Below are 24,847 nucleotides of genomic sequence, written 5' to 3'. Positions count from 1 at the left end.
CCTGTATGGTTTCTGTGGAGACTTTACTCACTGGGATTTACCCTCATCATTCTATCTATCAACCACCAATGAGCCAATCAGAACCTTCCACAATGTCCATTTGGTGTAACAAACAAGTCATTTCACCCCTATCATTATAGTTCACATCTAACTACCATCAGAGAGCAAACCAGAACCTTGTTAAATGTAGTAAACAAGTAATCCACTGCATATATACAGTCACCGGATGGAATCAGTACTAAGATTTTGATCAGTACTAACATTTGTATGGCAGATTTTGTGCCTTCCAAAAGAAACAAATTTACAATGTATTTCTTTCATGAAAATTGCATGAATGAGAAGTTTACCCATTGGATTGATCATCAGTTTGACTAAATTAATCCAATACTGAGAATTCACATTCAGCTGACCGTAGTCTTGTCATTATTCAGGATGGGCCAGCCACTAACATACCTCTCAAATCAGTCATATGATTTCGCTGTTCAGGTCATCGTCTTTAATTTGTAGATAAAATAACATTTTATAATAGCATACCTGGAAGCGATAGAAAGGATTTGCTAGAAATATATGCAACAATACAGGAACCATATGCAAAAGACTCAGCAAGTCGCACATACCTTCTGTACGTCACAAATCGTTGTTTAATAACAAATCAGACTCGACACTCCTTATCAATGCAACAAAATCTTCCAGAGTTCAGAGCAGTTTGGATCCCGTCATAATAGTTTCAAATTCAAAACGACTGCTCTTATTTCCCTAGGCAGGAATATATATCTTTGGGAAATGAAAACAACATTAAATATTCGCTTAGTAATCAAACAAAAAGGTAGAGACTGACTAATAATCAGTTAACATAATGTGTAAAGGATTACAAAAAGATCAAAGTTAAAAATGATCATCCGCAAGCTTAAGAAAATATCAAATAGCGTAAATCATAGTACGCTAACCGTGATGTTATATATGATTAAATTTTGACTACAAAATTTCACGATTCAGCAGGTTTCTTGTGTAAGTAGATGTAACAGGCCACGTCGAATTCAAAGGTATCAAGCATGAGAAGGGATATATACCTGTTACGACAAAATCAATTAAAATCTTACTTCTGCAGCTAGAATAAGGGATTTCTTCGCCACTTCAAGTTGGCGGTGGCCCCGAGAAAGAGCTCTTGGCTCCCGAACCAAAAAAGAAAGCTAACGCCAAGATAATGATCCACAGGAAAAAACATAGAGACAGTACAAGACTTTTGGCAGAAATAAGTTGAGCAATGTGGTCTTGCTCTTGAGGTATAGCAACGAAGTCCTCCACAATGATCCTCATGGATGCATCAAGAAGCTTCTTAGACTGATGGTCAACATCCGTCGATTGCAGGACTTGAGACAGAGCACGCCTTAAAAAATCCACGGCAATCTCTGCCTCCACCGAACACGCGCTTCCTTTAACTAAATCATTAGATCCAGCGAAATTAACAGGAATCTTGTCTGTCTGTTCATTTTCAGCGGTGACAACTGACGATGGAGAAAGATCAGGGAAAAAAGAGCTCTCAAAGGAAGCAGAAAGAGCTGGATTAACAACTTGCAAGAAACTCTGAAATATAGAAAACTGAATTAGAACACTAGCAAAATTTCTAATCAATCAATTTATACATCGTTTCATCGTTCGACCACACGTTAAATACTTCAAGTGAAGCTCCAGTTGCAGTAGATTATAAGCGAGAAAATAATGAATAGACCAGAGCAAATATTAGATTATAAATCTTCTTCTCATGAGGAATACTCCACAAATTGAGATCAACTAAGAAAAAGAAGATAAACCAGAAAACAGAAAATCGGGAAGACTAGAAGAAAAAATTAAAGAACAATATGAAAAGTTTAGTTGAACCGATCGTCCAAAAACTAATATCAATCGGAACTTACACGGTCCATATCTGGAACTTGATTGATGTCTGAGACTTCGTAAATCGGAGAGAAATCTTCCATCGAAATTGGCTGGACTTTATCGTCAGAAAGTGATGAAAATGTAGCAGCCAAGCTCTTGGCGATCTTAACGGAAGCAGAACAAGTAGGAAATCAGATTGAAGAATGACAGAGATGATCACAACCGATAAAAACAAATTTTACCTTCTGAGGCTTCCTTGATCTACGATTTGCCGCAGGATCCCTCTGCGGAGTTTGGTATTCTTTCATCCTTTTCTCCATATCGCGGGAAAATTTCGGAAGTTCTGAAAAATCTTTGGCGCCAATGGATACGGTGCAGCTTATGAAACAGAGAAAATAACGGGCATGGAAATGGAACGTGGGGGAATTTTTTATATGAGGGATTCAAAATGGAAAATTTTTACCTTTTCCAAAATTACAAAAATAATTTAAATATAAGGTTGAACGTGGTTCAGTATAAATTTTTAAATAACTTTATTTACTTTATTACATTTGGAATTGAAATTATACAATTTTGTGAATCACTAATTGGCCATTGTCAAACTCCTCTAAATAAATATGAATTTTTCCTTTCCAAACATATATTTTACTTTCAGCTATATAAAAATAAATAAATAAAATAAAATTTGTAAAAAGAAGTTCTTCAGTCTTCACCCCATTGGATTTTTCAAAACCAAATGGACTTGAAAGGCTTACTACTGTTTTGGGTTGGGCCCAATACACAAGGCGCTTGGACCTGAAATATTCTCAAGGCCCTTGGAATTTTAAATCGATTGGATCAAGGAAAGGAGTGAAACCCATTACTATGGAGGTAACAGACTGAACCGAACCGAACCGGTTCGAATCGGTTAAGATAAAGTTTGAATCGATTCTTTGTCCCTGACCGAAAATCGAACCGAACCGCCAGATTTTCACCCCTACCCATGACATTAGGGCTCTTTCTTTTTTTTTTTCTTTTTTTCCAATTGCCTCCCTATCCCATAATTATATTACATTATAAAAAATAGGGGAAACTTGAACATTTGGACCCAAACCCTTTAAACGAGAGCTACGTACTTGAACATGGTGACTCAAATTTAGATTGATTCATGACTTCTTAGTTAGAGACACGATGAGTTAGATGTTGGCAAACATGATAATTTAAAAGATTGGTGAATGATAAAATAATGGTGAAAAAATTTTGTTTGACAAATGTTCAACTTGATTGAAAACATAACATATAATAATTATTTTGAAGATTGTAACTTCGTTTCTAAATATCTTCTCTCTTTTATTATTAGCATTCTCTCATTAATTTAAGTATGGGAGCTTATGGCGTCTTTTAAAAATATATAATTACTAATACACACAAATTTGAAATTTGCTTTCTTTTTGTCCATTAAATCTATGTTTGAGATCATTACTGTAGATATTTGTTATCAAAACATATCCGTTTATATATAAAATAAATCTTCGCATACAGTTATTGCAGACTTAATATCAATAGAAATTCTAGAAAATTATTTATAAGATTAAATAATACAATTCATGATTTAATTATTAAATCGTTGAAACTTAAATCAATGACATTGCGTTAATCATAATTACTTCTTCGGTGGCATCCCCTCTGCGTCTGCCCCACGCAAGTTTCTTTTTTTTTTTAATAAATTAATAATTTTATTTTGGAAAATGGAAAACAGTACTTTAAAGATATTTCGAATTAGGGTAATCTTTTTAATGCGATTAAACCAGTACTGAGATTTTATGATCATAAAAAGTTATGCTTTGGAATCTTCATCATGCACACAATCAACCATATAATACAAACTATTAGATAACAAAAATTATTCAAATCAATTTCAAATCCTCAAAAATGGAAAGCAGTAATCCCCATGTATTTCTCGAAATAACTTTCAATCTATTACATTACAAAAAAAAATTTCAAAAACCCTACAATTTTCACATTGAAATTATTTCACTAAAAGTTATAAATTATGAAAATAAAAACTCCTTTCCCAATTTCAAGAAAATGAATTATATGTCCGAACTAAATCGATTCTTTTTAAATGAAAATGAACAAAAAAAATTAAAGGGCGCATCTTTCGTGGCCAAAGAAGATATGATGCAGTATGTCCACACCAAATTAGGGTCCCAGACCCGTGGATGTTCGTCTGTCATGTTCCTTCAAGCTATCGAATGAGTCAAATTGTCTGCTTCCCGCCCGATTGACTAAAAATTAAAGGGCACGCTATCAAATCGTTTACTCTTCATCAACGTACCCAGAAAATTTCAATTATGCCATATTCCTCTTCGTTTATTAGCTTCGCCACCTCTATAGAGTCTGGTACACATCGATGATATATATCTTAACCATGTTAGAAATGTTATGTTATATTTAAAATTTTATTCATGACACTGAATAATGAAACGACAACCATTTATGCTACCTCCACTGGGGTTGGCGCACTTTTTATTTCCTGCATGATTCACAAAGTGCTCTCAGACGTTATTTTGAATATTTCTTGCAATTTGCAATTGGCCTTTCATATATAACACAGTCCCCAAATTTTGCCCTATATATATGCTTCATTCTTAATTACCTCGTTCATATCATATATATCCTTCATTAGCTTCTTAATTATCGCAACCAAATACAAGGTAAATTTCAATTCTTAATCAATATTCCATGCCTAATTTTGGCTTTTAATTCATTAATTATCTCCTAATTGTGTCTGCTGCCTCTCTATTTTCTCTAAATAAATTAAAGCTGTATTTTGTTTTCCTTATCTCTTTTGCCAGTTTTTTTCTTTTTATGATCATGATGAAGAGGGTGCTTCTTCTGCTCTTTGTTACCATGCTGGTGCTGCTGGCCGCGGAGGCTGTCATGGACGGCACGGTTGGAAAGATGGGTGTGCGTAAGCTGGCCCAAGATTTCAACGATCGAGCCACCAAAACAGGAGTGATCGACATAGCAGATGAACCTGAACGTGAAGATGTAGATAATGCTGAAGCTGATGTCACGGTCGATGATAGCGACAACAACAAAGACGACGACGAAAATCTAGGTTATAAAAACTACGACAAGGGCTCCGACACTGAAACTCACCGTTACTTCTCAAGTGACAAACCATATAGACCTTAAAAGAAAACGTAGATTTGAAGATCATCATCATATATATCATCATCCCAGTTTGTCAATGGTAAAGAAATTTAAAAAAAAATATATATATATATATATCTCTATAATTAATACTTTCTTTCTTTCTCGTTTAATAAAGTGAAACGTGCATGGAGCTGAGAAGTTGGGGATCGGACGAATGGCTAAGGCATGAAAGCTTTGCGTTTCCCACAAAGTTATGAATCTTTCTATGTTGTGAAAAATGAATGTACAATAGGATCGAAATATATGTATAATTAATCTTCTAAGCTATGTCCTGTAATTTGGATTGTAATTTTGATTTGTGAAGGGAGGATGATTAATGTATACATATAGCTGGTGATCTTGTTATAATTAAAAATAACTCTGTATTAAATATATATATATATATATTAGTACAATCTGTGAGGGTGCAGAATCGAACTCTCAACTACATGATTGTATACATATGTCTTAACCTAACCCGTTGAGTCGTGACTTTGAATTATTCTATTAAAGTTATGCTTTGGTAAATGAAACATTAATATAATTATAAAGTTTAGTTCTACAATTCTTTTATTTTAAGTAGTTTTAAATACCTACGTGTTTCTAAAGGTGCTAATTAAGTCATATGCATGTAATATTGAAGTTGATGGTAAATGTTAATCAATAGGTATTATTTTTAAATTGTGAAAACAACACATGGAGATGTTTTTTGTAATCGAATTTTTAGTTCAATCATGAATGAAATTAAATAAAGTACATGCATATAAAGTTGATTTCGTGAGTTCCAGAAATTTTTGGGATGGTTTTAGGGCTATTCTCCCATACCTTCATCACTCTCAATTTATTATAGCCCTTTTGGACTAATGAATTTTTCTAGTATAATATTTGTAGAATTTTATATATTTTATCATTCTCGTTTATTTCATTTGAACTATTATTCTAAATACATTTTAATTTCACAAATATATATGAAGACAAATTTGACCGAGCTCTTTAAAACAACAAATATGGGGATGGGAGATTGAACCTCCGACCTCTTAAGAAGAAGCAAGATACTTTAGCCGTTGAGCTAGGATCACGTAGATACGTCTCTTCATAACTCGTGAAAATTTAGAAAATAAAATATGGAGGTCTATATATGGTTTTTTTTTTTTTCTTTTACTGAGGATTTCAAATATAACTAAACTGATGAACCAATGAAGATGATTAGAACTAAATCGACAAAAATAAATTATTATGACTAGAACAGCTTCATTTAGAAATTAGTAAACATTGTAAGTATATCATCTAAGGTTTAAAAAGTGGAATGGATTGGAAATGTTCCTACCACTTAAGCATTAATTAATCAAATTAATCAAATCATGTGCGCGTGTGTATTTAATAGAAAAGCAACTAGACAACAGTAACGCCATCTCGAGGAATTAAAATTATTAAAATAAAACCACGAAAATATTAATTAAATATACCATAAAAAGATGATTATCAAAACAAGCCGTAGCATCATCAGCCACCAATATCATAATCCATAAGATTTCACTTCTAAGAGTCGTATTTGTAAATGTAACATTATTCCCACAAAAAAATTTAAAAAAAAACATTAGATAATATGTCACATACAAAGTATTCCTAGAAAAATATTTCCCATCTCTGAAAATTAAAGAACAAAAAAGGCTATACAAACGAATATCTGAAAAATTGGGTTACTGAAATTTTTACTTGAATGCAAAGAACAACCCAGATGAGGTTCAATATCTAATCCGGGTTCTACACGAGTCTGCAGCGTTATATTTAGCAACAAGTTATACAAATGAAAGAAAAAAAAAATTAAAAAAACCACTTTTGAAGAGTCTTCTCAATATGTTTCTTCGTATCAGCGAACCTCTCTATTCATGGATCGGGATGTATCTAGCGTTCAAATTACAGGATTTTTTTGTTCCTTCTTTTTTCTCTTTTATGATATTCAGCAACAAAAATTTTGAATCAATGATCGAGGGCACTTCGGACCGATAATGGCTGATCTAGGAGGACGTTGCTTCTGGCTATAAGGTCGTGGTTGAAAAATAAAACAATAACACTAATGTCATCGTGAAAATGACGCCGAACCTTCTTATCGATCTTTCGGAGATCCGAATACCGCATCTCTCGTTTTCTAGCTGCTTCTTGAAGGGCTGCCTTCACGAGCCTTTTTGCACTTCCCTGCATCAAGAACCATGTCAGAAAGCCATACAAAGTACAAACCATCAACACGTTAACAGAATGGCCAAATGAAAAGGTAGACGAGATCTCATAACACCTTTAGGATATGTCATTCTATAGTTTTTCATTTCTCTTTTATCGATCTAAATATGATATAGAAACTGAAGAATTGAATGTGGATGGAAACTTACTGCACGAGGATGATTATGAACAATATCAACTGCTTTTTCATTGGTTAGGTGTTCCCAAAGTCCATCGGAGGCAAATATGAGAAAAGAATCGTTTTGATGAAGAGGATGAGCAATAATCGTAGGTACAGCAGTCAATATGGGCATATTCATTGGTTCGGGAAGTCTAAATTTCGTATTGATTCGTTCGGTATTATACCTAGCATGTTTCATATAGACATCTCCAATGGATCTAGAAACCTGCATTAAATATCATAACAAAGTTGAACATATATTCGCTTTTCACAAAGATGATAATGAAATGAAAACAATAATAAGAGATTTTGGCAGATGTCCTATAACATTTTGTAGGACAGTTAAGAAATTGAACTATAAGAAATGGATAGCAGAAGACTTCAAACAGCACCCTCACAGGTCACAACCGCACCGTTTTCGTTGATCCTATAACGTTTTCATTTTGTAGAAAAAGGAAAGTTAAGAAGTTGAACTAAAAGAAGCAGATAGCAGAGGACTTCAAAGGGCCGCTCTCACAACCTAAAAGAACCGCAGGCAAGATGGTTTATTCTGTTAAGAGAAGCAGCAACATTTTTGTTCTGAAAAAACAAAGGACCTCTTTTAAAAATCTATCTACCAAAAATTAATGGATAAATGTGCATCATGGTTCCTCCTGATTACGGATAAATTACAGAACACAATTTTCCACATAACCTTAATAAGAATTACTTAAACCAATGAGATAACTAATCTGGTGCCACAAAAACGCATGCCATAGACCAAACAAATCGATTTCAGTCTGAACATAAAAATAAAAAATTTGACTGCGTGCCTTGAAGACATGGTGTTTTCAACTTTATAATATGGCACTGGTCCAGTTCCAAGCATCTAAAATCAAAGTCAATGGTGCACTGATCCAGTTTGGTCCCCCCACTTAGACTGAATGATAAAAAGTAGAACCAAGCACTGATAGTTTTGGGAATAGCCAAAATTATAAAATTTGGCCACAGAACACTGAAATTAGAGTATGCAGACAACATTGTTCTCCCACACTCTATATGTTGAAGCTGAAAAAATGCAGGGAAAAAAATTGACAAAGCCTTCACCCCTTTATGTACATAGTTCAAAATTGCAATCATCCAATACAAGTCAGACTATGAAGATTAGTATGCTGCAGCACAGGAAAACAGTTCCTAAAGTTGTAAGCCAAATATGCCTAGAAATGCCATTTATGATACAGAAAATAAAAGCAAGATACCAAATGGTCCTAAACCGCACCATAACAATATTATTTACCTGAATAATGCCTTTCACTCTCCAAACTCCATGCCTTTGAACTACAATTTGAGGATCATTTGGATGCATATCTTTCAATTCATGCCTTATATCCTCAAGATTTGCATTATGCTCTGTTGATAATTGAATGGCAGCAATCTCTTCAGTGTTGCCAACTTTCTTCCCTAGCACAGCACGAGAATCTCCAAGACTCGCCACGTAAAGTGTCTGCTCATGTATCACCCCTACTAGACAGCATGTCCCAACTGTTGCTATCTGAGGCCGAGTACTCCACAGCTCAGACACGACAGTTGTGAACCCTTCCTCTGTTTGACGAAACGCATTCAGAATGGTTTCACGAGTCACGACTCCTCGTTCTTCATCTGAGATTGCTGCATTAATAACAAGAGGAATTCAAGAATGTCAACCTAGTCCTTTTACTTGACTGCAAAACAACTAAAAAGAAGGAAAAATCTATTCAGGAACATGTTTCAGATTTATCAAGGTCTGCTCTTTTCCTTTTTAACATAGAAAACTAAAATAAAAAGTCACAAGAATTCAAGAAACACAAAGTTGAGGGTTAAATTTTTTAAACTATTGACTCAAACATGGAGCGAAATTATACAATCATCAGCTACCGGAGGAAACGGGGGTCTATTGTCTTCAAAGTTCAAACAAAACCAACCACATAATACTGTTTAGCTAGCTAAATATCCCTCAATTGCAGAAGCTATAACTTACTCTAGACTCGAGAACACCAATCAAGCCGCAAACAGTTATCCCATTTCCAGGGGAAAAGCGAAAAAGAAAATCCCCAATCAAATTATAAAATTATAAAAAAAAATCAATCTAACGATCAGTAATAGCAGTGAGAGTCAGTAATAAATAGGCAAGAAATCAATAGGTTCCTTGGAAAGGGGAACATCAAATCCAACTCAATCAATAAACGTGGGCCGTTGGAAACTACAGGAGATGCGGAGATGAGAAATTTAATATGTATACAGCAGGAACTTACACAAAAGAAGGGGGACTGGAAATCACGAACCTTGGAAACGCCTAAACAAGTTATCGCAGACGTATCTGGCGGCGTCGGGCCCGCCGTGGCCATCGTAGATTCCGAGGAAGGTGCCAAAAGGACCAGATTCAATCTGGGACTGGTCCTCAAGCACCTGGTTGGCCTGTACGACAGCCATGGAAAATTCTCCGGAACCATACTTACCGTAATCATAGAACCAGAGCAAGCTATCCTTACTGTCTTTTCCACCGCAATTGGTTCCGATAACTCCAACAGAGCTCAAATCATCAGTAGCATGCCCGAACGGCTTCCAGCAAAGAGAGAGCAGATTCATCAATCCCCGGAGCATCCCACATCTCTCAGCAATCCTGACCCCAACTTATACCCTAGAACCTTGTTCTGAGGCTTGAATGTCTGAGAATTGAAGTGAACCCTAGGAATTGGATTGAAGAAACGAAGGGAGTTTGATTAAGAAGGAGCAGAGTTGAAGATTTGTGTTCGGTAGTAGAGGAACAGAGAAGGTCTTCTCCTCATTCTGTTGTGGGGAAGAAGGTGCTGTGGGGAATCCTTCTGTTGGGTGTGTTATTGTCAATGTCCTCTCCTCTTTTTTCTTTTTTTTTTTACTTTTCCATATTTTAAGGTATTAGCAGCGGATGAAGCCTGTTTTTCTCAATTCCCACACATTATATATAATTAATAAATTTGATTTTGCGCGTTTTCTTTTAGAAATTAGAATTGATTTCTTGTTTTTCAAAACAACAGCTCAAAGTCAGCCGCGTTTTCTTCCCTTCCTTCCTCCCTCTACCTGCTAGCCTCCTCCTCCCACGCTCCTTCGAAACGGCGTCACGTAACACGCTTTATCTTCCTGGGCTGGGCTGGGTTTCTTCTTTTCTCTTTTCAGCCCAGCCCATATTATCTGGTCTCGGCCCAAAACCATCTTCTCAATTGCAACCTGGGCCCCACACTAAAGCTACATAAATACCCTTTTAAACCTACCTGCCCTGCCGGCCGCCCCCATCAATTACAATTTAAATACCAAAACTACCCTTTAGTTGGTTACAGTTTCGGATTGATGAAAAATCTTAGAAAATGACTCCTTTGTTAACGTTCATGCTTATTGTTTTTGTTTGTTCATTTTTAACGAAGAAAAATGAATTACATGACTCCAACCTTTAATAATTCAAGTATGGTAAAACAATTTTTCATCTATGTTTTAAAATAAATTGAAAATGGGAACAAGAAAAAATATTTTAATTGTTTCCAAAATTTCTATAATTTTGAAAATGTTCCAAAAAATGAAAAACAAAAAAAATAGTTAGTTGTAAAATAATTAAATTTCTTGAGAAAATTGAAAACCACAAACTGAGAAACCAAAAAACAAAAAGATTACCAAACGACCTTTAACTACTCGGAAGTAAAATTAAGCACAATCTTTAAGAGTTTTTACATATTCATTGTTTGGATTTGATTTTTTTAAACCATAAAATACGATGGAATCGGCTGCTTTTAATATGGACAAGATAAGCCTCCAACCGAGGCATAAAAAATACTATTAAAAGCAACATAGAAAATGCTAGCCTAAGCCAGTATTTTGGCATATTGTTCAGATTGGTCATAAATTTGTATAGTTCATTAATTATAATGTATTACATAAAAATACTAAAGTTGTGAATGTGACCAATGGATAAATGTCAGAGACTCGGAATGATTGTTTAATACTTTAATTGAGGTAATTATATAATATAATAAGCTTATAGTAGAGGAAAAATCATTAGTTGTTAATTACGAAAATCAGTAGTTAAATCGATACGATGCGTATTTGCATACCTATGCATGTGGATGTTTCACGTGGAAGCCCCCATTTGGCGGCCAGCTAATGATTGGTTCTCTCTTCTTTTCTTTTTTTTTTTTTATAATTATTTTGTGGAAACAAAAATAAAAGGAAAAACCTAGTGGAAATATAACCAGAAAAATTAAAATATACACCGCGAGGAAAATGATAGGGATTCTTCTAGAGCTATTTTGAAAAACAGTGTCTTCCAAAGTAAGACTATTGTATTAGTGCATATCGTCACATATACCGAGAACTCTCATTTAAAATTCTTAATTATGAAAGTTTTATTATGATTTGTCAAGAAATTAAAAAAAAAAGCTTATATCTCATTAAGTTAATTATTGTTATATCCACTAAACCATGATTTTGCTAATAAATCGAAATTTGAAGATGAATGAAATAGATTTCATGTATCCAAGAATATCATTGAGTTCAAATATAATAATAAATAATATTGTGATAATCATTCAATTGTTTTTAACAATATTTTATTTTAATTTATGAAATGACCTAATTATAGAGTTTTTTTTATTACATTAAAGATCATTTTTAGAATATTAAAAAATTAAAGTTCAAAATTAAAATTGCCCAACAGATTAAATACTATTGCTTGTAATAGTTTTTTCGGAGGAAACTTATAATAAGTTACTAAATTCTTACATATGTAGTATATGTAATTGCCTTTTATAGAAAAAATAGTATATCGTTGGAATTTTAGATATTTTTCATGCATTAATTTCCATATTTTATGTTGAACCTACCCATCTATCTTCCATTAACTCTAAAATAAATGACATTTATTAAGCTTTGTCAATATTAATTAAATTGGTGTTTGTAAACTAACGAGTGGATGGATTCATCTAATAAATGAAGTAAACCCCTCAAACTAATTGTCAATCTAAAATTCTAAATAAATAATCAAATGAGTGAATTCTAATTACTTTTACGTTACAATAAAAGTAAAGTAGGGTATAAAGATTTCAACTGGCAACTCCAAAGAAGTAGAGTGTAAAAGCACAAGAGAGCTTGATTGCAAGATTCACCCATCGAATTGGAGATGTAGATAAACCTTAGTGATCTGATAGTACCGAATAGAAGGGTCGTCGTAGCTGCAAAAGGATCACATTTACGAGAAAGTTTGGTGTGTTGATGTCGGCTCTTCGATATTTTACCTATTAAAGAAAATGTCAATTTTTATTTCTAAATAATCTTTGATTTGGTTGTTTCAGATTTTTTTTTTAATTTGTCTATAGTTTCTACATTAATTTTTCAAGATAAAAAATAAACCAAATAAACAACTTTATTTATAAAAATAAAATGAGATTAAAAACAAACATATTACCAAAATAATGTTTTAGAAAAACAAACATTAATTTATGCAAAATGATTTTTTTTTTAACGTGCAAGATGATTCCTAAATGCTAATATTTTATAAGTATAAATGTATTATATCTATAAACTTTGAACTTCTGGAAAAACAGTATATAAAAAATCCATGAAATTAAAAAGTAAAGAAAAAAAACCCAAAATAATCCCTAGGAAAAAAAACTATATATTAAAATTTTCGATCAAATAATGATAGCAACCAATCAATTAACTCAGCAAAATGCATGTGCCATTTTCTGACATCACGTAGAGGCCAATTATATGGTTGTGACTTGGGCCTCTTAGCCACCTAATCATTTTTATGGGCTATTTTATTTGAAAAAGTATTTGGGCTAAATATATGATTTTATCTTCTATATAACATTTTTTTCTCAACCAAATTTTATTTATTATCAAGTTTGTGCAATGTGGTTCAAGTGGTGGTTGTCTTATTTTTTTGTAATCACTATGTGGTCTTTCAAAGACCGTGAAGACGAACTGATTATTGGACCTGTAAAATAGAGTTAGCATTCTGACGTTCAAGTCAGTGGTCGTCTGATCTATATTCAAGAGAGAATGAAGTTTGTGTACATGAAAAATGAAGTAAGAGATCTATATTTATAGGTTGGCTTTCGACAAGACTTCTGACAGGCTTCCAAAGGCTCTCTAACAGTCTTGAAAATCGCAACGTATTGTCACGGATTCCATTAGAGGTTTTTTGTATTTTGCTGAAGCTAATATAAGCCAGTTCGACTAATAACTCAAACAATCGAGATATGAAGTATTAATCGGCTCAGCTAATATCTGAAGTGGCTGAGGTATGAAACCCAGGTCGATTAGGCATGAAGCATGAGCCTCGACCAATTCTAGTAATTCGGCTCGGCCTACAAGTTGTGGTTTCAGCCCTTGAGTCATTCTATTGATTCATCACTATTGTGCCTATCAGAGTGCTAACTTTAGACGCCATGGTTATTTTTCCAATAAGCATATACCAAACAATGTGCCAAAAGTCCTTATGTATAGGTTGCAACTAACAACCACGTATCATAGTGCCCATGTCTTGTTTGCTCCTTCATCAGTCATCACATGCTTTCCATGTGCCAAAGTTCTGTCGTCAAGTTTGCATTTCGCCAACACACATGAAAATGACGTTTTTTTTTTATTTTTTGGAAAAAAAAAACGTCCTTGAAATGTTAAAAAATGGTATAAATATTGAGAAGAGATTTATGTCACAACATGTGCCTTTAAATATGAACTCATACACTATTGACATTATAAAATGCTTTTGCATCACTATGCCAACACATATTCTACTCATTATCCAAACCCATCTCATCTAAACTTCAAATGAGTTTCAATTTTCTATCTAACTTATTTCTAATTTTTATTTATCTATAAAACATATAATTAAAAATTTAAGAACCGAATGAATAAACATTAAAGACTTGTATAGAAAATTGATCAGATTACCATTTCATTTTTTGTTATTGATAAAATTATTATTATTTTTTTTTGAACTTAAGACCTCTAAATTCTTGCTAACGGGACTTATTACTCTTTAGGGCTTAAGAATTTGGCTCGTTTTCAAAAATTATATAACAAAACAAAAAAGCTTTTATTTTAGGTATAAAAAAAGAAATTAGAAAGTGAGGGCATAAAAAGTATAGATGAGATTATAAGAAGGAAGGAAAGAAGAGTGAAAAGGGAGAGGGGCATGTTGGGCATTGGGGAAACAAGGGGTATGTGGCGTCATTGTTTCATTTTGGTGACACCTCCAAAACCAAAACCAGGCCTCCCCCACACCACAATGTCCCCTTCTCCATTTGCTCACTAACCCCACAATCTCTTTTCTCATTTCTCCTCTTAAACTACATTATTATTTGTTCAATTATTTTGTTTACCAATTAATACTAAAAAAATACTTCCTCCGATTCTAAACTTAATTCACGCTAGAAAGTAGCTCAGGTTTATTATAGACCCATTTGAGGTTTTAAATTCTAAGATCATATTAATATTCATGGAGTTTTATCTCAAAACCAATTGAGAATAAGAAGAATAGTTCATATCGATTGTAAAGTAAACATGTTTTTTTCTTTTGAGTATGAGACTCTTAATATATCTCATTTCAAAACCAATTTATTTTCTGTGTCACTGAGACCAAATTGTACCAATAATTTACAACCACATATATATATTCAAAATATTGTGGTCTTATTATTCTTATATATATCCAATAATGACAAAAACATAACAATAATTTTGACAATGACCATGTGGGTGATTGGGCCAATTGTTTTGCTATTTGGTCTTTAGCCATCATTTTATTTTTGGCTGAGGGAGACACATAAAGTTTTTTATTTCAAATCAACACATGCCACATAGCATATATCTTTCACACTTGAAAGTTTCCTTTCTAACCCTAATAGAAATTCTGCCTCATTCCATATATTTATCTCAATTTTACCACTTTTAGAAAGCAATAGATTTTCACTAAAAAAAAATGAAAAAAGAAAAGAGAAAAAAATTGATTTTTTTTTTGATACAATCTTTGGAGATGGGAATTAGAAGTCAAGATCTATCCGTTACAGCTTAGTTAAGCTTATATTGACAAAAATTGATTTAAATATTATGTTTAATTATTTTTTGTATTTTAGTTCTTAAAATTTTTATAATCTTGATGTTTCACTGCATTTTAATTGCTTTTTATTTTGGTTCTCAATCGTTCACTAATCCTACCATATAGTCTATCATATAGTCCATTGATCATATTACATTGCATCATATTTTCAATAATCTAAAATATTTTTTTCGTTCAAGGAACACATATGAAATTTAACAAATTTGAAATTTTAATACACTAAATTATCAAAATGGAAAATGAGTAAGATTTAAAATTTTTAAAGATAAGTAATAATTTTAAAATAACTTATCAAAAAGATATAACTCCATTTGGTTAACAATTTCAACCTCGTTTAATAACTCTTTCTTTTACGATTTCAAAAAAAAAAAAAAAAACTCTTTCTTTTACGTTTTCTAAAATTGAGCCTATAAACATCCTTCAATATATGTTTTTATTTCATTTGTTACCTACTAGTTAAAATTTTGAAACTAAAAAAAATATATTTTTTAAATATTTAGTCAAGAAAGGTGATAAGCATATAAAAAATTCTAGAGAAGCCAGCATAGTTGTTAAAATTTCAAAAAGCAAAAACAAAATAATTATAAAAAAAATTTACCCTCAAAAAATTAATCTCAAATTCCGTGGTTTGAATTACGGGCAGTGATTTTAATTTATTTTATATAATGGAACGAACAAAATTCGAAATTAGTGTAATTAAATAATAAGTTTATTAACCCAACTTTCCAATCCTTACTTATCAATTAAAAAATGACAAAATTAAATTAGTAATTTTTTTTTTTGAGAAAGAAATTAAATTAGTAATTAAACTTAGATCCAACGAAATTGGAACACATACATCTGGTCTGAATTCTTTAAAAGTAAAAGTAGGATTTGAAATCACATCACCGAGCAATAACAAACAATAGAATTAATTTGAAATCCATGGAGATTTTGAAATTAAAATAAAAAAAAATCAAAAAGCTGATCTACTGATTCATTAAATAAGAACTTCTCTCTCCATAGGCAAAGGCATAGACTAGGTGAAGCTGAAGTTATGTTGCTTCAATTCAAATCATCAGCCAAAATATTTCTGTATTGTACTAATTTCAAAATAGAAAATTAAAAAAAGAAATGGCCAAATTCAGTGTTCGTTTCGTACCCTGTTGGAGTTGGAGGTGCAGATCAGAGCAGCAGAATTGTTGGCGAAGGCTGCGTCCAGATCCCGATACGTCTTCTCCATTAATGCCTTAAAAATGGCGGAAACATGCAGAGGACTACTCCTAGTCCTCCCACGGCAATAATCGCTTTCACTTTCGCAGTATTCCGTTTCGTTGAAGCGCCCAACTCTGACGCGGCCGTCGGAGTATGCCTCGCAAGCGGCGAGTATCCCCTCCCCCCGCTGCCGGAAGTAATCGCTCACGAATTCCTCGAAATTCTTCGGCGGATTCTGTATGGAACGCATCATCATCTTGCAGCAGAACAGGTAGGCCTCCTTGTTGTAGGCGTCGGAGTAAATCTCTGCCTCCGCCGCCTCCTCCAGTTCCGGCTCGTTGAAGTACGGCTTCTCGTTCAGCACCAGCGCCTGAATCGATATTAGAATCTGAAGCACTGTGGAAATCGCTGGATTCCACCTCTCCTCCTCTTTTCCGTCCCAGGTATTGATGAGGCTCAAGCAGACGTAGCCGTCGTCGTAGAGGTTAGGGTTCAATCTGAGCCCGTAGGAGTGGTAATACACCATCGGAGGAGTAATCGGATAATCGGAGGAGAAGGCTAGGTCGAAGAAGAAGAGTCCGTCGTGATAGGGAGTTCCGGCGGGGCCGACTATCGCTGCTCGTAGAAGGTCGATTCTCTCTTCGTAAGTGCGGACGAAAATCGATTCGGGGAGATTCCTCTCCAGAATCTTCCACTCTCGCATAATCTTTTTGGAGACATCCGACGATCCAATGCAGTTCGCGAACAAGTTCGAGTGGGCGTAGTGGTGGTCGGAGTAGTCGGAGACGATGTCGAATCGTTTGAACGGTGGCGATCTGTCGGGCTGAGTCACGGCGGCGATTCCGTCGAGGGGGGCCGGGTCGTTGTCTTTGCAGAGAGGTGAAGCCGAAGCCGAAGCCATGTTTAATGTTAATGTTTAGAGAGGAGAGGAGAGGTTTGGGCGATGAGTGATGAGAGATTCCCTCAAAACGATGGATAATGTGTCGTTTTAAGAGAGTGACGCGAAAACTAATCAATTTGGCGGTGTCTACAAAAGGAATCAGTTTTGTACCAAACGCCCATGCCTATTTATGGACTACAAATGTCACGGGGTGAGTTTTTTTTTTCCTTCTCTCTCTTTTTTTTTTTTTTGGAAAATCTTGATCCCTTTCAATAACATTAATTACAGCTGTTAAAAATTGACAACTCACTCAAATAAATGCACAAAAAAAAAGCTAACTATTTTTACCCGTAACTACTTAATTATTCAAAACACTTATTTCTCCTTTCATAATAAATCTTACCAGTAAAAACACCATACCACGTGCTATTTTGCAGCATTTTCACTTTTCATTTACTTCAAATCAAACAATTGACGAAAACAATGAAACATTTATTTCTACTGTCCATTCTAGAAAACCTAAAACTGGAAGAGATTTTTTTGAAAAGACATAGATCTATTTTATTTTCATGTATCTCATAGCTACAACTTACCGTTGGAATTTTAAATTAAAAACCAATGAAATATATCATATGTTAAATGTTTAATGTTTAATGTTTAATGATTCAGAAACCAACTCAATAGTCAATTAAATAAATCTAATGTTAGTGTTAGTGAGCATCTAACCTCATCTCCACGAAGACTATGCAGATAAGTATATATTGACGTGGGCTAAACAATGAGATGACCGAAATCTCCCACATGAATGGATCCGCTATCTGGTTTTAATTTAATTTATGTGTATAAAGCTGGAATTTGGTGAGTTGAAAATATTTTTCACTTTATAGACCATAGGGATTGAATTATGGTGAAAAGCTGATGTGGCAGTTTCAGAGCAAGATGGGCGCCTTTTGTATTTTCCTATTCCGTGACGACACGTCGAAATTCTTTCCTTTTCCACTGCACCTTCATGCTTAAATTGCCTACTTGCGTACGTAAATCTCTCCACCCTATCAATGCCTTCATGCTTAAATTGTATTTTTCTATCACATGTTTTTTATATTTGTCCCATTCAACTTTTTCCCTTTAATTTTTTCTATCTCAATTTTCAATTTAGATATCCATAAGACCACCTGACAATTAAAAGGAAGAGAAACTACAATAAGTGTGGATTGGAAAACATGCGATGAATGCACCAACACTAGGTCGTACACGCCTGTGTCTATCACCCTCTCAAATATGAAATTGATTCTTCCATCCATCAATTTTCACGTGGCCGATTAAAATTATCTCACATCAATTTTTAGTCGTACCAAACAAGCATAATTTGTTGTGTCAATAGAAATGTTGTCCTTATATACTCAACATCGTTCCTATGATGTGAAACAATATTTGCACACTTAAAGAGACACTCAAAGTTAGGTGTTGTAATGACTGGATAATGATACTTACAAAAGATCTAAAAGTTAAATATAAGAGTGTACAACGCCTTTAATCATAGAGGTAGAAGAAAATCGAGGGAAGCCGCAAGCTAAACATAGCCAAGCAGTGGCACACTCTCTCTAGCCTGAGTCGAGTTCTAGTGAACAAACATGAACAACCCCTGGCCACTCGACTTCATCCTCAGAGTTAATTTAATCAGAAATTATAGATGAATTAGCCAATTAATTAGGGTTCTTTCTCATCTACTCCCGACAACCTCATTTTTCCACTTTAGTTAATTTAGTTTCATTAGTTTTTCTTGGTTCAGTCCACTTCTATGGACCTGGGCTGCTGCTGCTTCTTGTTGTTTCATATTCTTTTTATTTTTCTTCCAATAGGCCCCTGCTATTTTAGGGTTTTGGTTGGTTCGTGGGAGAAAAGGAATAGCCACCTTTTGATTTGAATGTCATTTCTTTATTATTATTATTTTTTTAAAAACTGTTAGTGTCCAGACCAGCTTACATACATCTCGACTAATCTCACGAGACAACTGCCCGCCTAACCCTACAATATTTGACGTTGAGAAACACATAGGAATTACTAATTCCTAAGGTAGGTGGTCATCATGGCATTCGAACTCATTCCTTCTTAATTAACTCTAGCCCCTTTGACATTTCTTTGTTATTATTTACCTAAAAAATTTCAGGATTGAAATCAGAAACCTATTAAAAAGTAAAAAACTGGGATTTTCCCTACAACAGATTTATCTCAGCAAACCTGAACCTACATCAATTATCAAACGCTAACTGGTGAACATGTCTCTCTTGTATATATCAAGAGTCTCGGCTGGCCTTTGATGTCAAATAATATCTACCAGTTATTTGCTAATTAGTGAAGTCAAAAGATAAATCACAAATGAACTCTAATCCAAAGGATTCTATTATGGATTCAAAATCTGCTAATCCAGAGATTGACCCTAATCAATAGAGGATCAAAGCCTACTAATCCAACTAAACTAACCACGAATCAAAACAATTAAGAATTAAACGAAAATTACAAAACTTGTATTAATTATGGAACCAAGGGTAGGAAGCAAATGTGAGCGCAGGCAGACGCCAAACTCCTACGAATTTCAACAGGAACAAGGAGAAAATTGGGAGCTTAAAACGAAGAGGGAAACATTTAATGGCTCTTACATAAAAAATAACTCATCTTAATCTAATCTAAATCCACCCAACAGCGCCGGTGACTGGATAAACTTTATATAATTAGCCCATTTTGCTCTCTATCCTTACCTGTGTTAATGAAGCCACCACTCAGTTTGGTGGGTGAAGATCATGCCAAAAATTTATTCAAATATCGTGTTGTTCTGAAAAGTGTATGATTTATTTTTTCGTATAATTGTTATTTGTTCCTTACCCTTTTAAGATTATATCAAATCAACTATAAATCGCCATCCAATAAGTTGAAATTTAACCCATCTGCTCTCAAACTCCAGCACATGACATGAGATAAGAAACCATATTCCACCAAAAATCCAACTTTATTGCCCAAACACCTGTCTATTTTCTACTTTATCTATTTCTATAAGTATATCAATTGCACAGATGCTTTTGATCCACTGAAATCAAATTACATATTACATATATAAACAAATTTAAGGAGGAAGGGAAACTACTGACCGGTGAGGAGGCAAGTTTTTGCCATATTATTGGCACAACTGTAGAAACAGAGACAGGAAACTCGTCGTTTAGTTTAGACTATAACTTTGAAGGTTTCTTGGAGCTCCGACCAGCTATAAATTCCTGCATTTTCTTGAACTGCTCTTTTGTCATTCCATTGTAATACGCATGCCCTCTCTCCTGCATCAAAGTAACACACAGTCGATTGGACAATGCTACTCTACTACACAAGCTCTGTCATCTGAAAACAAAACTACTTATGAATTATCTCCAATCAATCACTGACATCAATTTGGGGATAAAATTGAATTTAGTATCATTCATAATCAGTATCTTTCTAGCAAATTTCAAGGGGTTGGGCAAGTACCTTTTCCAGCGCAAGAGCGTGGCCAAGGTCCAGCTGAAGGCCATCGTTAATGACCGACTTGTACCTCAACACCATGTCCTGATTGTTCTTTAAGATGGCCTCCGCCACTTCTCGAGCTTTCTTCAACAACTCACCTCCTTCCACCACGTGATTCACCAAACCCCTCCTCTCTGCTTCCTCTGCAGTTAGAGGCATCGCCGTTAGGGATACTTCACGAGCTTTGTTAACTCCAATGATCCGTGAGAGCTTCTGAGACAATCCCCACGAAGGAAATATCCCAAATCTGCAACCAAGTTTTCCCAGATATGACACGTTCTTAATTGGGCATTTCAATAGAAAAGCGTTTCCCAAAAGATTTCAGAAAATTAATTATTCTTGATCCTAATTCGCTTTACAGAAATGGTAAATAACAAACAAACCTAGCATGAGTGTCGATGAACTTAGCCCCTTTGGCAGCGATAAGTATGTCGCAAGCCAGAGCGATCTCGAACCCAGCGGTGATCGCGAACCCCGCAATCGCTCCGATGATCGGCTTCCGGCAGCGTTCCATTTGCAGAACCGGATCGGATTCAACGTCCTTCACATCCCCCTTGAACACCTCCTCCGCCGCACTAAGGTCTACACCGGAACAGAAGGCTCGCCCTGATCCCGAGAGCACGATGACCCGCACCGACTGGTCGCGGTCCAAGCTCTTAATCGCGTGGGCCAAATCTACAATCATGGGTCTGGTTAACGAATTCAGCGACTTGGGACGGTTAATAGTAACAAATGCGATCCCGTTTGGCTCTCGGTCAACGAGTATGAGCTTCTCCGGCGAAGAAGGATCCATTCCGGCCAAAGAATCGTGAAGCAAAGCAGAATTAAAATGGGTTATTGTACTGGAATTGGGTGCGATATGGCGCGGTTCAGTGAAGAGATGGCATCGAGAAACGTAGAAATCTCATATCTGACGTTAGCCTCCAGTGGCGCAATTGCAATTGTGCAGAAAGTGGATAAACTCAGAGATAGGAACTCTCCAGTAAATACAGCCTTGACACAGAAATCTAAAAATAGAAATTTGAAAACAAACAATTCAATAAAATAAATTCGTATTGATTTGTGTTTGTTACTGGATTTTAACATTAAATCTTAATTTTAAAAAAATGATCAAAATCGATTTTGTAAATATTTATAAACCATTGTTAGATATGAATTAAATATTTAATTCAATATAAAATATTATGAATTAATTTATTAACATAAATGCTATAAAATTTGTACAATTACTATATATTAAATTTTACCTCTTTTAAGATTTAACAAGAATGAGATTAGGTTTATACATAAAATAATATATTTATCAAAGTTTTTATCTCTTCAAATATAATTCTGCATCTTAAGTTTCAGATTCAGATTCAAAATATGAAAACAATGAAAACATAAAAATGTTGTTTCATAATTTTACAACTACTGAATTAATTTGATTCAGTAACAATAAACAAAATCTGTTGTTAGCCAAACACATCCTTATTTTACCCAAATAAGGATTGGGCTAGCTTTAAGAATTGGGCTTACTTGAAGGCTCGGCCCGCTTTAAAGATTGGGCTTATTTTTGGACTTTATGGTCTTTTCATTTCGTGGTCGGCGTGTTGGGAGTTGGTACTGAGGGTTTACTCATCTTTGGAGCTCGCCGTCACCGATTTGTTTCGATTCATCTGCAGATACACCGTTTCGTTGCCAGAATACAGAACGCCGAGCAATTTGCGACCGGAATTTGCAGAAAATGGAAGGTGGAGACGATGGTGTCGAGAGGCTTGTAGATTCCAAGGATATGCAGCAACAAAGCAAGGCCTTCGATAAGCTCACTGATCGCGTCGAGGACCGTCAACTCGATTCCACTCGTGTGCAAGAGGTATTTGCCTCTCTAACTTGACTCTCCAAGGAATTCGCTACAAATTAGCTGCCCTAATGATTGCACTTCTGAAATTTGGAGTTCATTTCATCTCGACTCGAGAGGGTTTTCGTATTTTCTTCGAATTTGTGCTGTTTAGATTCTCATTCAGAAATATTAGTGCAAGCAAGTTCTGCAATTTAATGTTCTTGTTTTTTGCGATCGCGTGGCAGGCAATGGCATCAATTGCCGCATCGGCGGAAGCCGATTGGAATGCTATGATGTTGAGGTACGATTAGAATCCTGGTTTTTCCCCTTTAATCAGAGAATTGGAATTTTTGGCGAGTAATTAATGAGTTTCTTCTGATCGTTGGAACTCTTTACTGCTTGAAGTATGTGCGCATTCCATTTCTGTTTATTCAAACTGAATTGTCTTCCTCTAGTGTCTGTTGCGTTATATCTTATGCCACTTGCATCCGTCATGGAACAAAACTTTAGTGTCAATGAATCTAAACGTTACCTTGTGGTCGGTATTCATCCTTTAGGTTTTTGTTCCTTTAGTTTGTTATCTTGCTTGCTTTTATTGCCCATATTGCAAGGTTGTGAATTTTGAAACATCAACTGCCAACCATCATCTTTGGTATATATATACTTCTGGCTATGTAGTAACTTTCTTGCAGTATTTGATTGAAGTACCTGAGTTGGAGCCTATAATTTTTGCAACTAATTTTCATTCTTGAGATAGAAGACATTTGGACTGTACATTTCTTACTTCTTTGCCACATTGTTCCAGCTATGATGGTTGTTGAATATTTACTATTTAGCATGGAGTGTTTAATAAGGAGTCGTTGTATTTTTCGTCTTTCAGAGAGAAAGAACTAGCTGCTGTCAAGATAAATGCAGCTGATCTTGACATAATTGCTAACGAACTCGAGGTTAGATTCACTTCCGTAAGCCACATTTGCCTCGTTTCACATCTTCAATGTTTATAACAATACTTCTAATTCATTCCCATCTTTTGTTGCATTGGTAACAGTTGGACAAGAAGGTTGCTGAGAGAACATTGCGAGAGCACAAAGGCGATGCTGTTGCTGCTATACGGTATTTACTGCACTAAGCGGGACTTTTGAGAGGGCCTGTGTGTGTATTCACTACTTGGAAGTGTTACTGGGAAAACTTTTCAGAGTGCACAAGTGAGAATGATAAACATATACCATTTGTAACTCCAAATTACTTTATGGGAAACTTTGACAATTGTTTCTTATCTCGATCGCCACTCGGCACATCGTTATGGGCTCAAGGGAGGAGGCTTCATTTGCTGGAAAATATTGGTAAACGTCTCAATGTGGTCACGGGGTTGGTACATGCTCCATAAATAGTTCCTTTTGAGATGAAAAGACCTTTAAGAATTGATGACTTGGCCTGATCTTTGCCGTCATATTCAAACTTTTGAAGTTAGGAATTGAATAGAAATTGAAGTGTTTGATCTCTTTTGCTTTGCTTTGCAGTTCAATTAGTTTAGCCACTTGATTTTGATTGATTTAGTCCATCTAATCTACTTAATACCCAACTTCCAAAGTAATCTCTATTAATATTACACAATCCAGTTGATTCTATCAAACCTTCCTCAAATTTCTAGTTTGTGATTAGGGTAAAAATTCAACTCGAGAATCTACAGTTTTCCGAAGTTCACCGGTTTGGAAATTTCCAAACTTGATTGTTCACAACCGAACTCGACTCCAACGTTCAAATGAATAACCGCATGATTAAATTCCTCCTTAATGCTTCGCTCAGAATCTCAGAGATAACCATAAATTTAAATTTCTTACACTA

At 34.7% G+C, this 24,847-nt stretch overlaps 5 protein-coding genes across 6 annotated transcripts; 1 reads left to right on the top strand and 4 right to left on the bottom strand.

The window, feature by feature from the left end:
- Positions 1–916: 916 nt before the first annotated feature.
- LOC111009828 (uncharacterized) lies at positions 917–2,264 on the bottom strand. Its single transcript, XM_022283043.2, has 3 exons — positions 2,118–2,264; positions 1,914–2,039; positions 917–1,584 (listed from the first exon to the last, which is right to left on the bottom strand). Exons 1-3 carry the CDS (start codon positions 2,193–2,195, stop codon positions 1,135–1,137), a joined length of 654 nt encoding a protein of 217 aa, XP_022138735.1. The 5' UTR covers positions 2,196–2,264; the 3' UTR covers positions 917–1,134.
- Positions 2,265–6,741: 4,477 nt separating this feature from the next.
- On the bottom strand, positions 6,742–10,386 carry LOC111009752 (Protein phosphatase 2C family protein). Its single transcript, XM_022282955.2, has 4 exons — positions 9,754–10,386; positions 8,730–9,100; positions 7,443–7,679; positions 6,742–7,251 (listed from the first exon to the last, which is right to left on the bottom strand). The coding sequence occupies exons 1-4, from the start codon at positions 10,070–10,072 to the stop codon at positions 7,036–7,038; spliced, it is 1,143 nt and encodes a 380-aa protein (XP_022138647.1). The 5' UTR covers positions 10,073–10,386; the 3' UTR covers positions 6,742–7,035.
- Positions 10,387–16,499: 6,113 nt separating this feature from the next.
- LOC111009807 (putative ubiquitin-conjugating enzyme E2 25) lies at positions 16,500–17,850 on the bottom strand. The gene has a single exon (XM_022283016.2). The coding sequence runs from the start codon at positions 17,653–17,655 to the stop codon at positions 16,684–16,686; it is 972 nt and encodes a 323-aa protein (XP_022138708.2). The 5' UTR covers positions 17,656–17,850; the 3' UTR covers positions 16,500–16,683.
- Positions 17,851–20,619: 2,769 nt separating this feature from the next.
- ECHIA (enoyl-CoA hydratase/isomerase A) lies at positions 20,620–22,179 on the bottom strand. Of its 2 annotated transcripts, none has more exons than XM_022283083.2 (3): positions 21,564–22,174; positions 21,145–21,427; positions 20,620–20,957 (listed from the first exon to the last, which is right to left on the bottom strand). In XM_022283083.2, exons 1-3 carry the CDS (start codon positions 21,971–21,973, stop codon positions 20,856–20,858), a joined length of 795 nt encoding a protein of 264 aa, XP_022138775.1. In that variant the 5' UTR covers positions 21,974–22,174; the 3' UTR covers positions 20,620–20,855. The 2 variants fall into 2 exon arrangements, with proteins under 2 accessions (XP_022138775.1, XP_022138776.1); XM_022283084.2 differs by having other exon boundaries at positions 20,880–21,018; positions 21,564–22,179.
- A 586-nt stretch (positions 22,180–22,765) lies between these two features.
- Positions 22,766–24,504, top strand: LOC111009857 (DNA-binding enhancer protein-like protein). Its single transcript, XM_022283085.2, has 4 exons — positions 22,766–23,035; positions 23,248–23,303; positions 23,883–23,949; positions 24,051–24,504. The coding sequence occupies exons 1-4, from the start codon at positions 22,907–22,909 to the stop codon at positions 24,129–24,131; spliced, it is 333 nt and encodes a 110-aa protein (XP_022138777.1). The 5' UTR covers positions 22,766–22,906; the 3' UTR covers positions 24,132–24,504.
- Positions 24,505–24,847: the final 343 nt, after the last annotated feature.

Source organism: Momordica charantia (genome assembly GCF_013281855.1).
Source record: "Momordica charantia cultivar OHB3-1 chromosome 7 unlocalized genomic scaffold, Mcharantia_2.0 BLBB01000007.1, whole genome shotgun sequence".
In the NCBI taxonomy this organism is placed as follows: Eukaryota; Viridiplantae; Streptophyta; class Magnoliopsida; order Cucurbitales; family Cucurbitaceae; genus Momordica; species Momordica charantia.
This window is presented reverse-complemented; position numbering and strand designations above follow the sequence as displayed.

Coding starts and splice junctions, on each gene's coding strand:
- LOC111009807 (XM_022283016.2), bottom strand. CDS start 17,655: ATGGCTTCGGCTTCGGCTTCACCTCTCTGCAAAGACAACGACCCGGCC.
- LOC111009828 (XM_022283043.2), bottom strand. CDS start 2,195: ATGGAGAAAAGGATGAAAGAATACCAAACTCCGCAGAGGGATCCTGCG. Junction 2,040..2,117: donor GATCAAGGAAGCCTCAGAAG/GTAAAATTTGTT, acceptor GCTTCCGTTAAG/ATCGCCAAGAGCTTGGCTGC. Junction 1,585..1,913: donor AAGTTCCAGATATGGACCGT/GTAAGTTCCGAT, acceptor TCTATATTTCAG/AGTTTCTTGCAAGTTGTTAA.
- LOC111009857 (XM_022283085.2), top strand. CDS start 22,907: ATGGAAGGTGGAGACGATGGTGTCGAGAGGCTTGTAGATTCCAAGGAT. Junction 23,036..23,247: donor ATTCCACTCGTGTGCAAGAG/GTATTTGCCTCT, acceptor ATCGCGTGGCAG/GCAATGGCATCAATTGCCGC. Junction 23,950..24,050: donor TAATTGCTAACGAACTCGAG/GTTAGATTCACT, acceptor CATTGGTAACAG/TTGGACAAGAAGGTTGCTGA.
- ECHIA (XM_022283083.2), bottom strand. CDS start 21,973: ATGGATCCTTCTTCGCCGGAGAAGCTCATACTCGTTGACCGAGAGCCA. Junction 21,428..21,563: donor TTCATCGACACTCATGCTAG/GTTTGTTTGTTA, acceptor ACTTGGTTGCAG/ATTTGGGATATTTCCTTCGT. Junction 20,958..21,144: donor ACGCTCTTGCGCTGGAAAAG/GTACTTGCCCAA, acceptor ACTTTGATGCAG/GAGAGAGGGCATGCGTATTA.
- LOC111009752 (XM_022282955.2), bottom strand. CDS start 10,072: ATGCTCCGGGGATTGATGAATCTGCTCTCTCTTTGCTGGAAGCCGTTC. Junction 7,680..8,729: donor GAGTGAAAGGCATTATTCAG/GTAAATAATATT, acceptor TATTTAATGCAG/GTTTCTAGATCCATTGGAGA. Junction 7,252..7,442: donor TTCATAATCATCCTCGTGCA/GTAAGTTTCCAT, acceptor TTCTTGATGCAG/GGAAGTGCAAAAAGGCTCGT.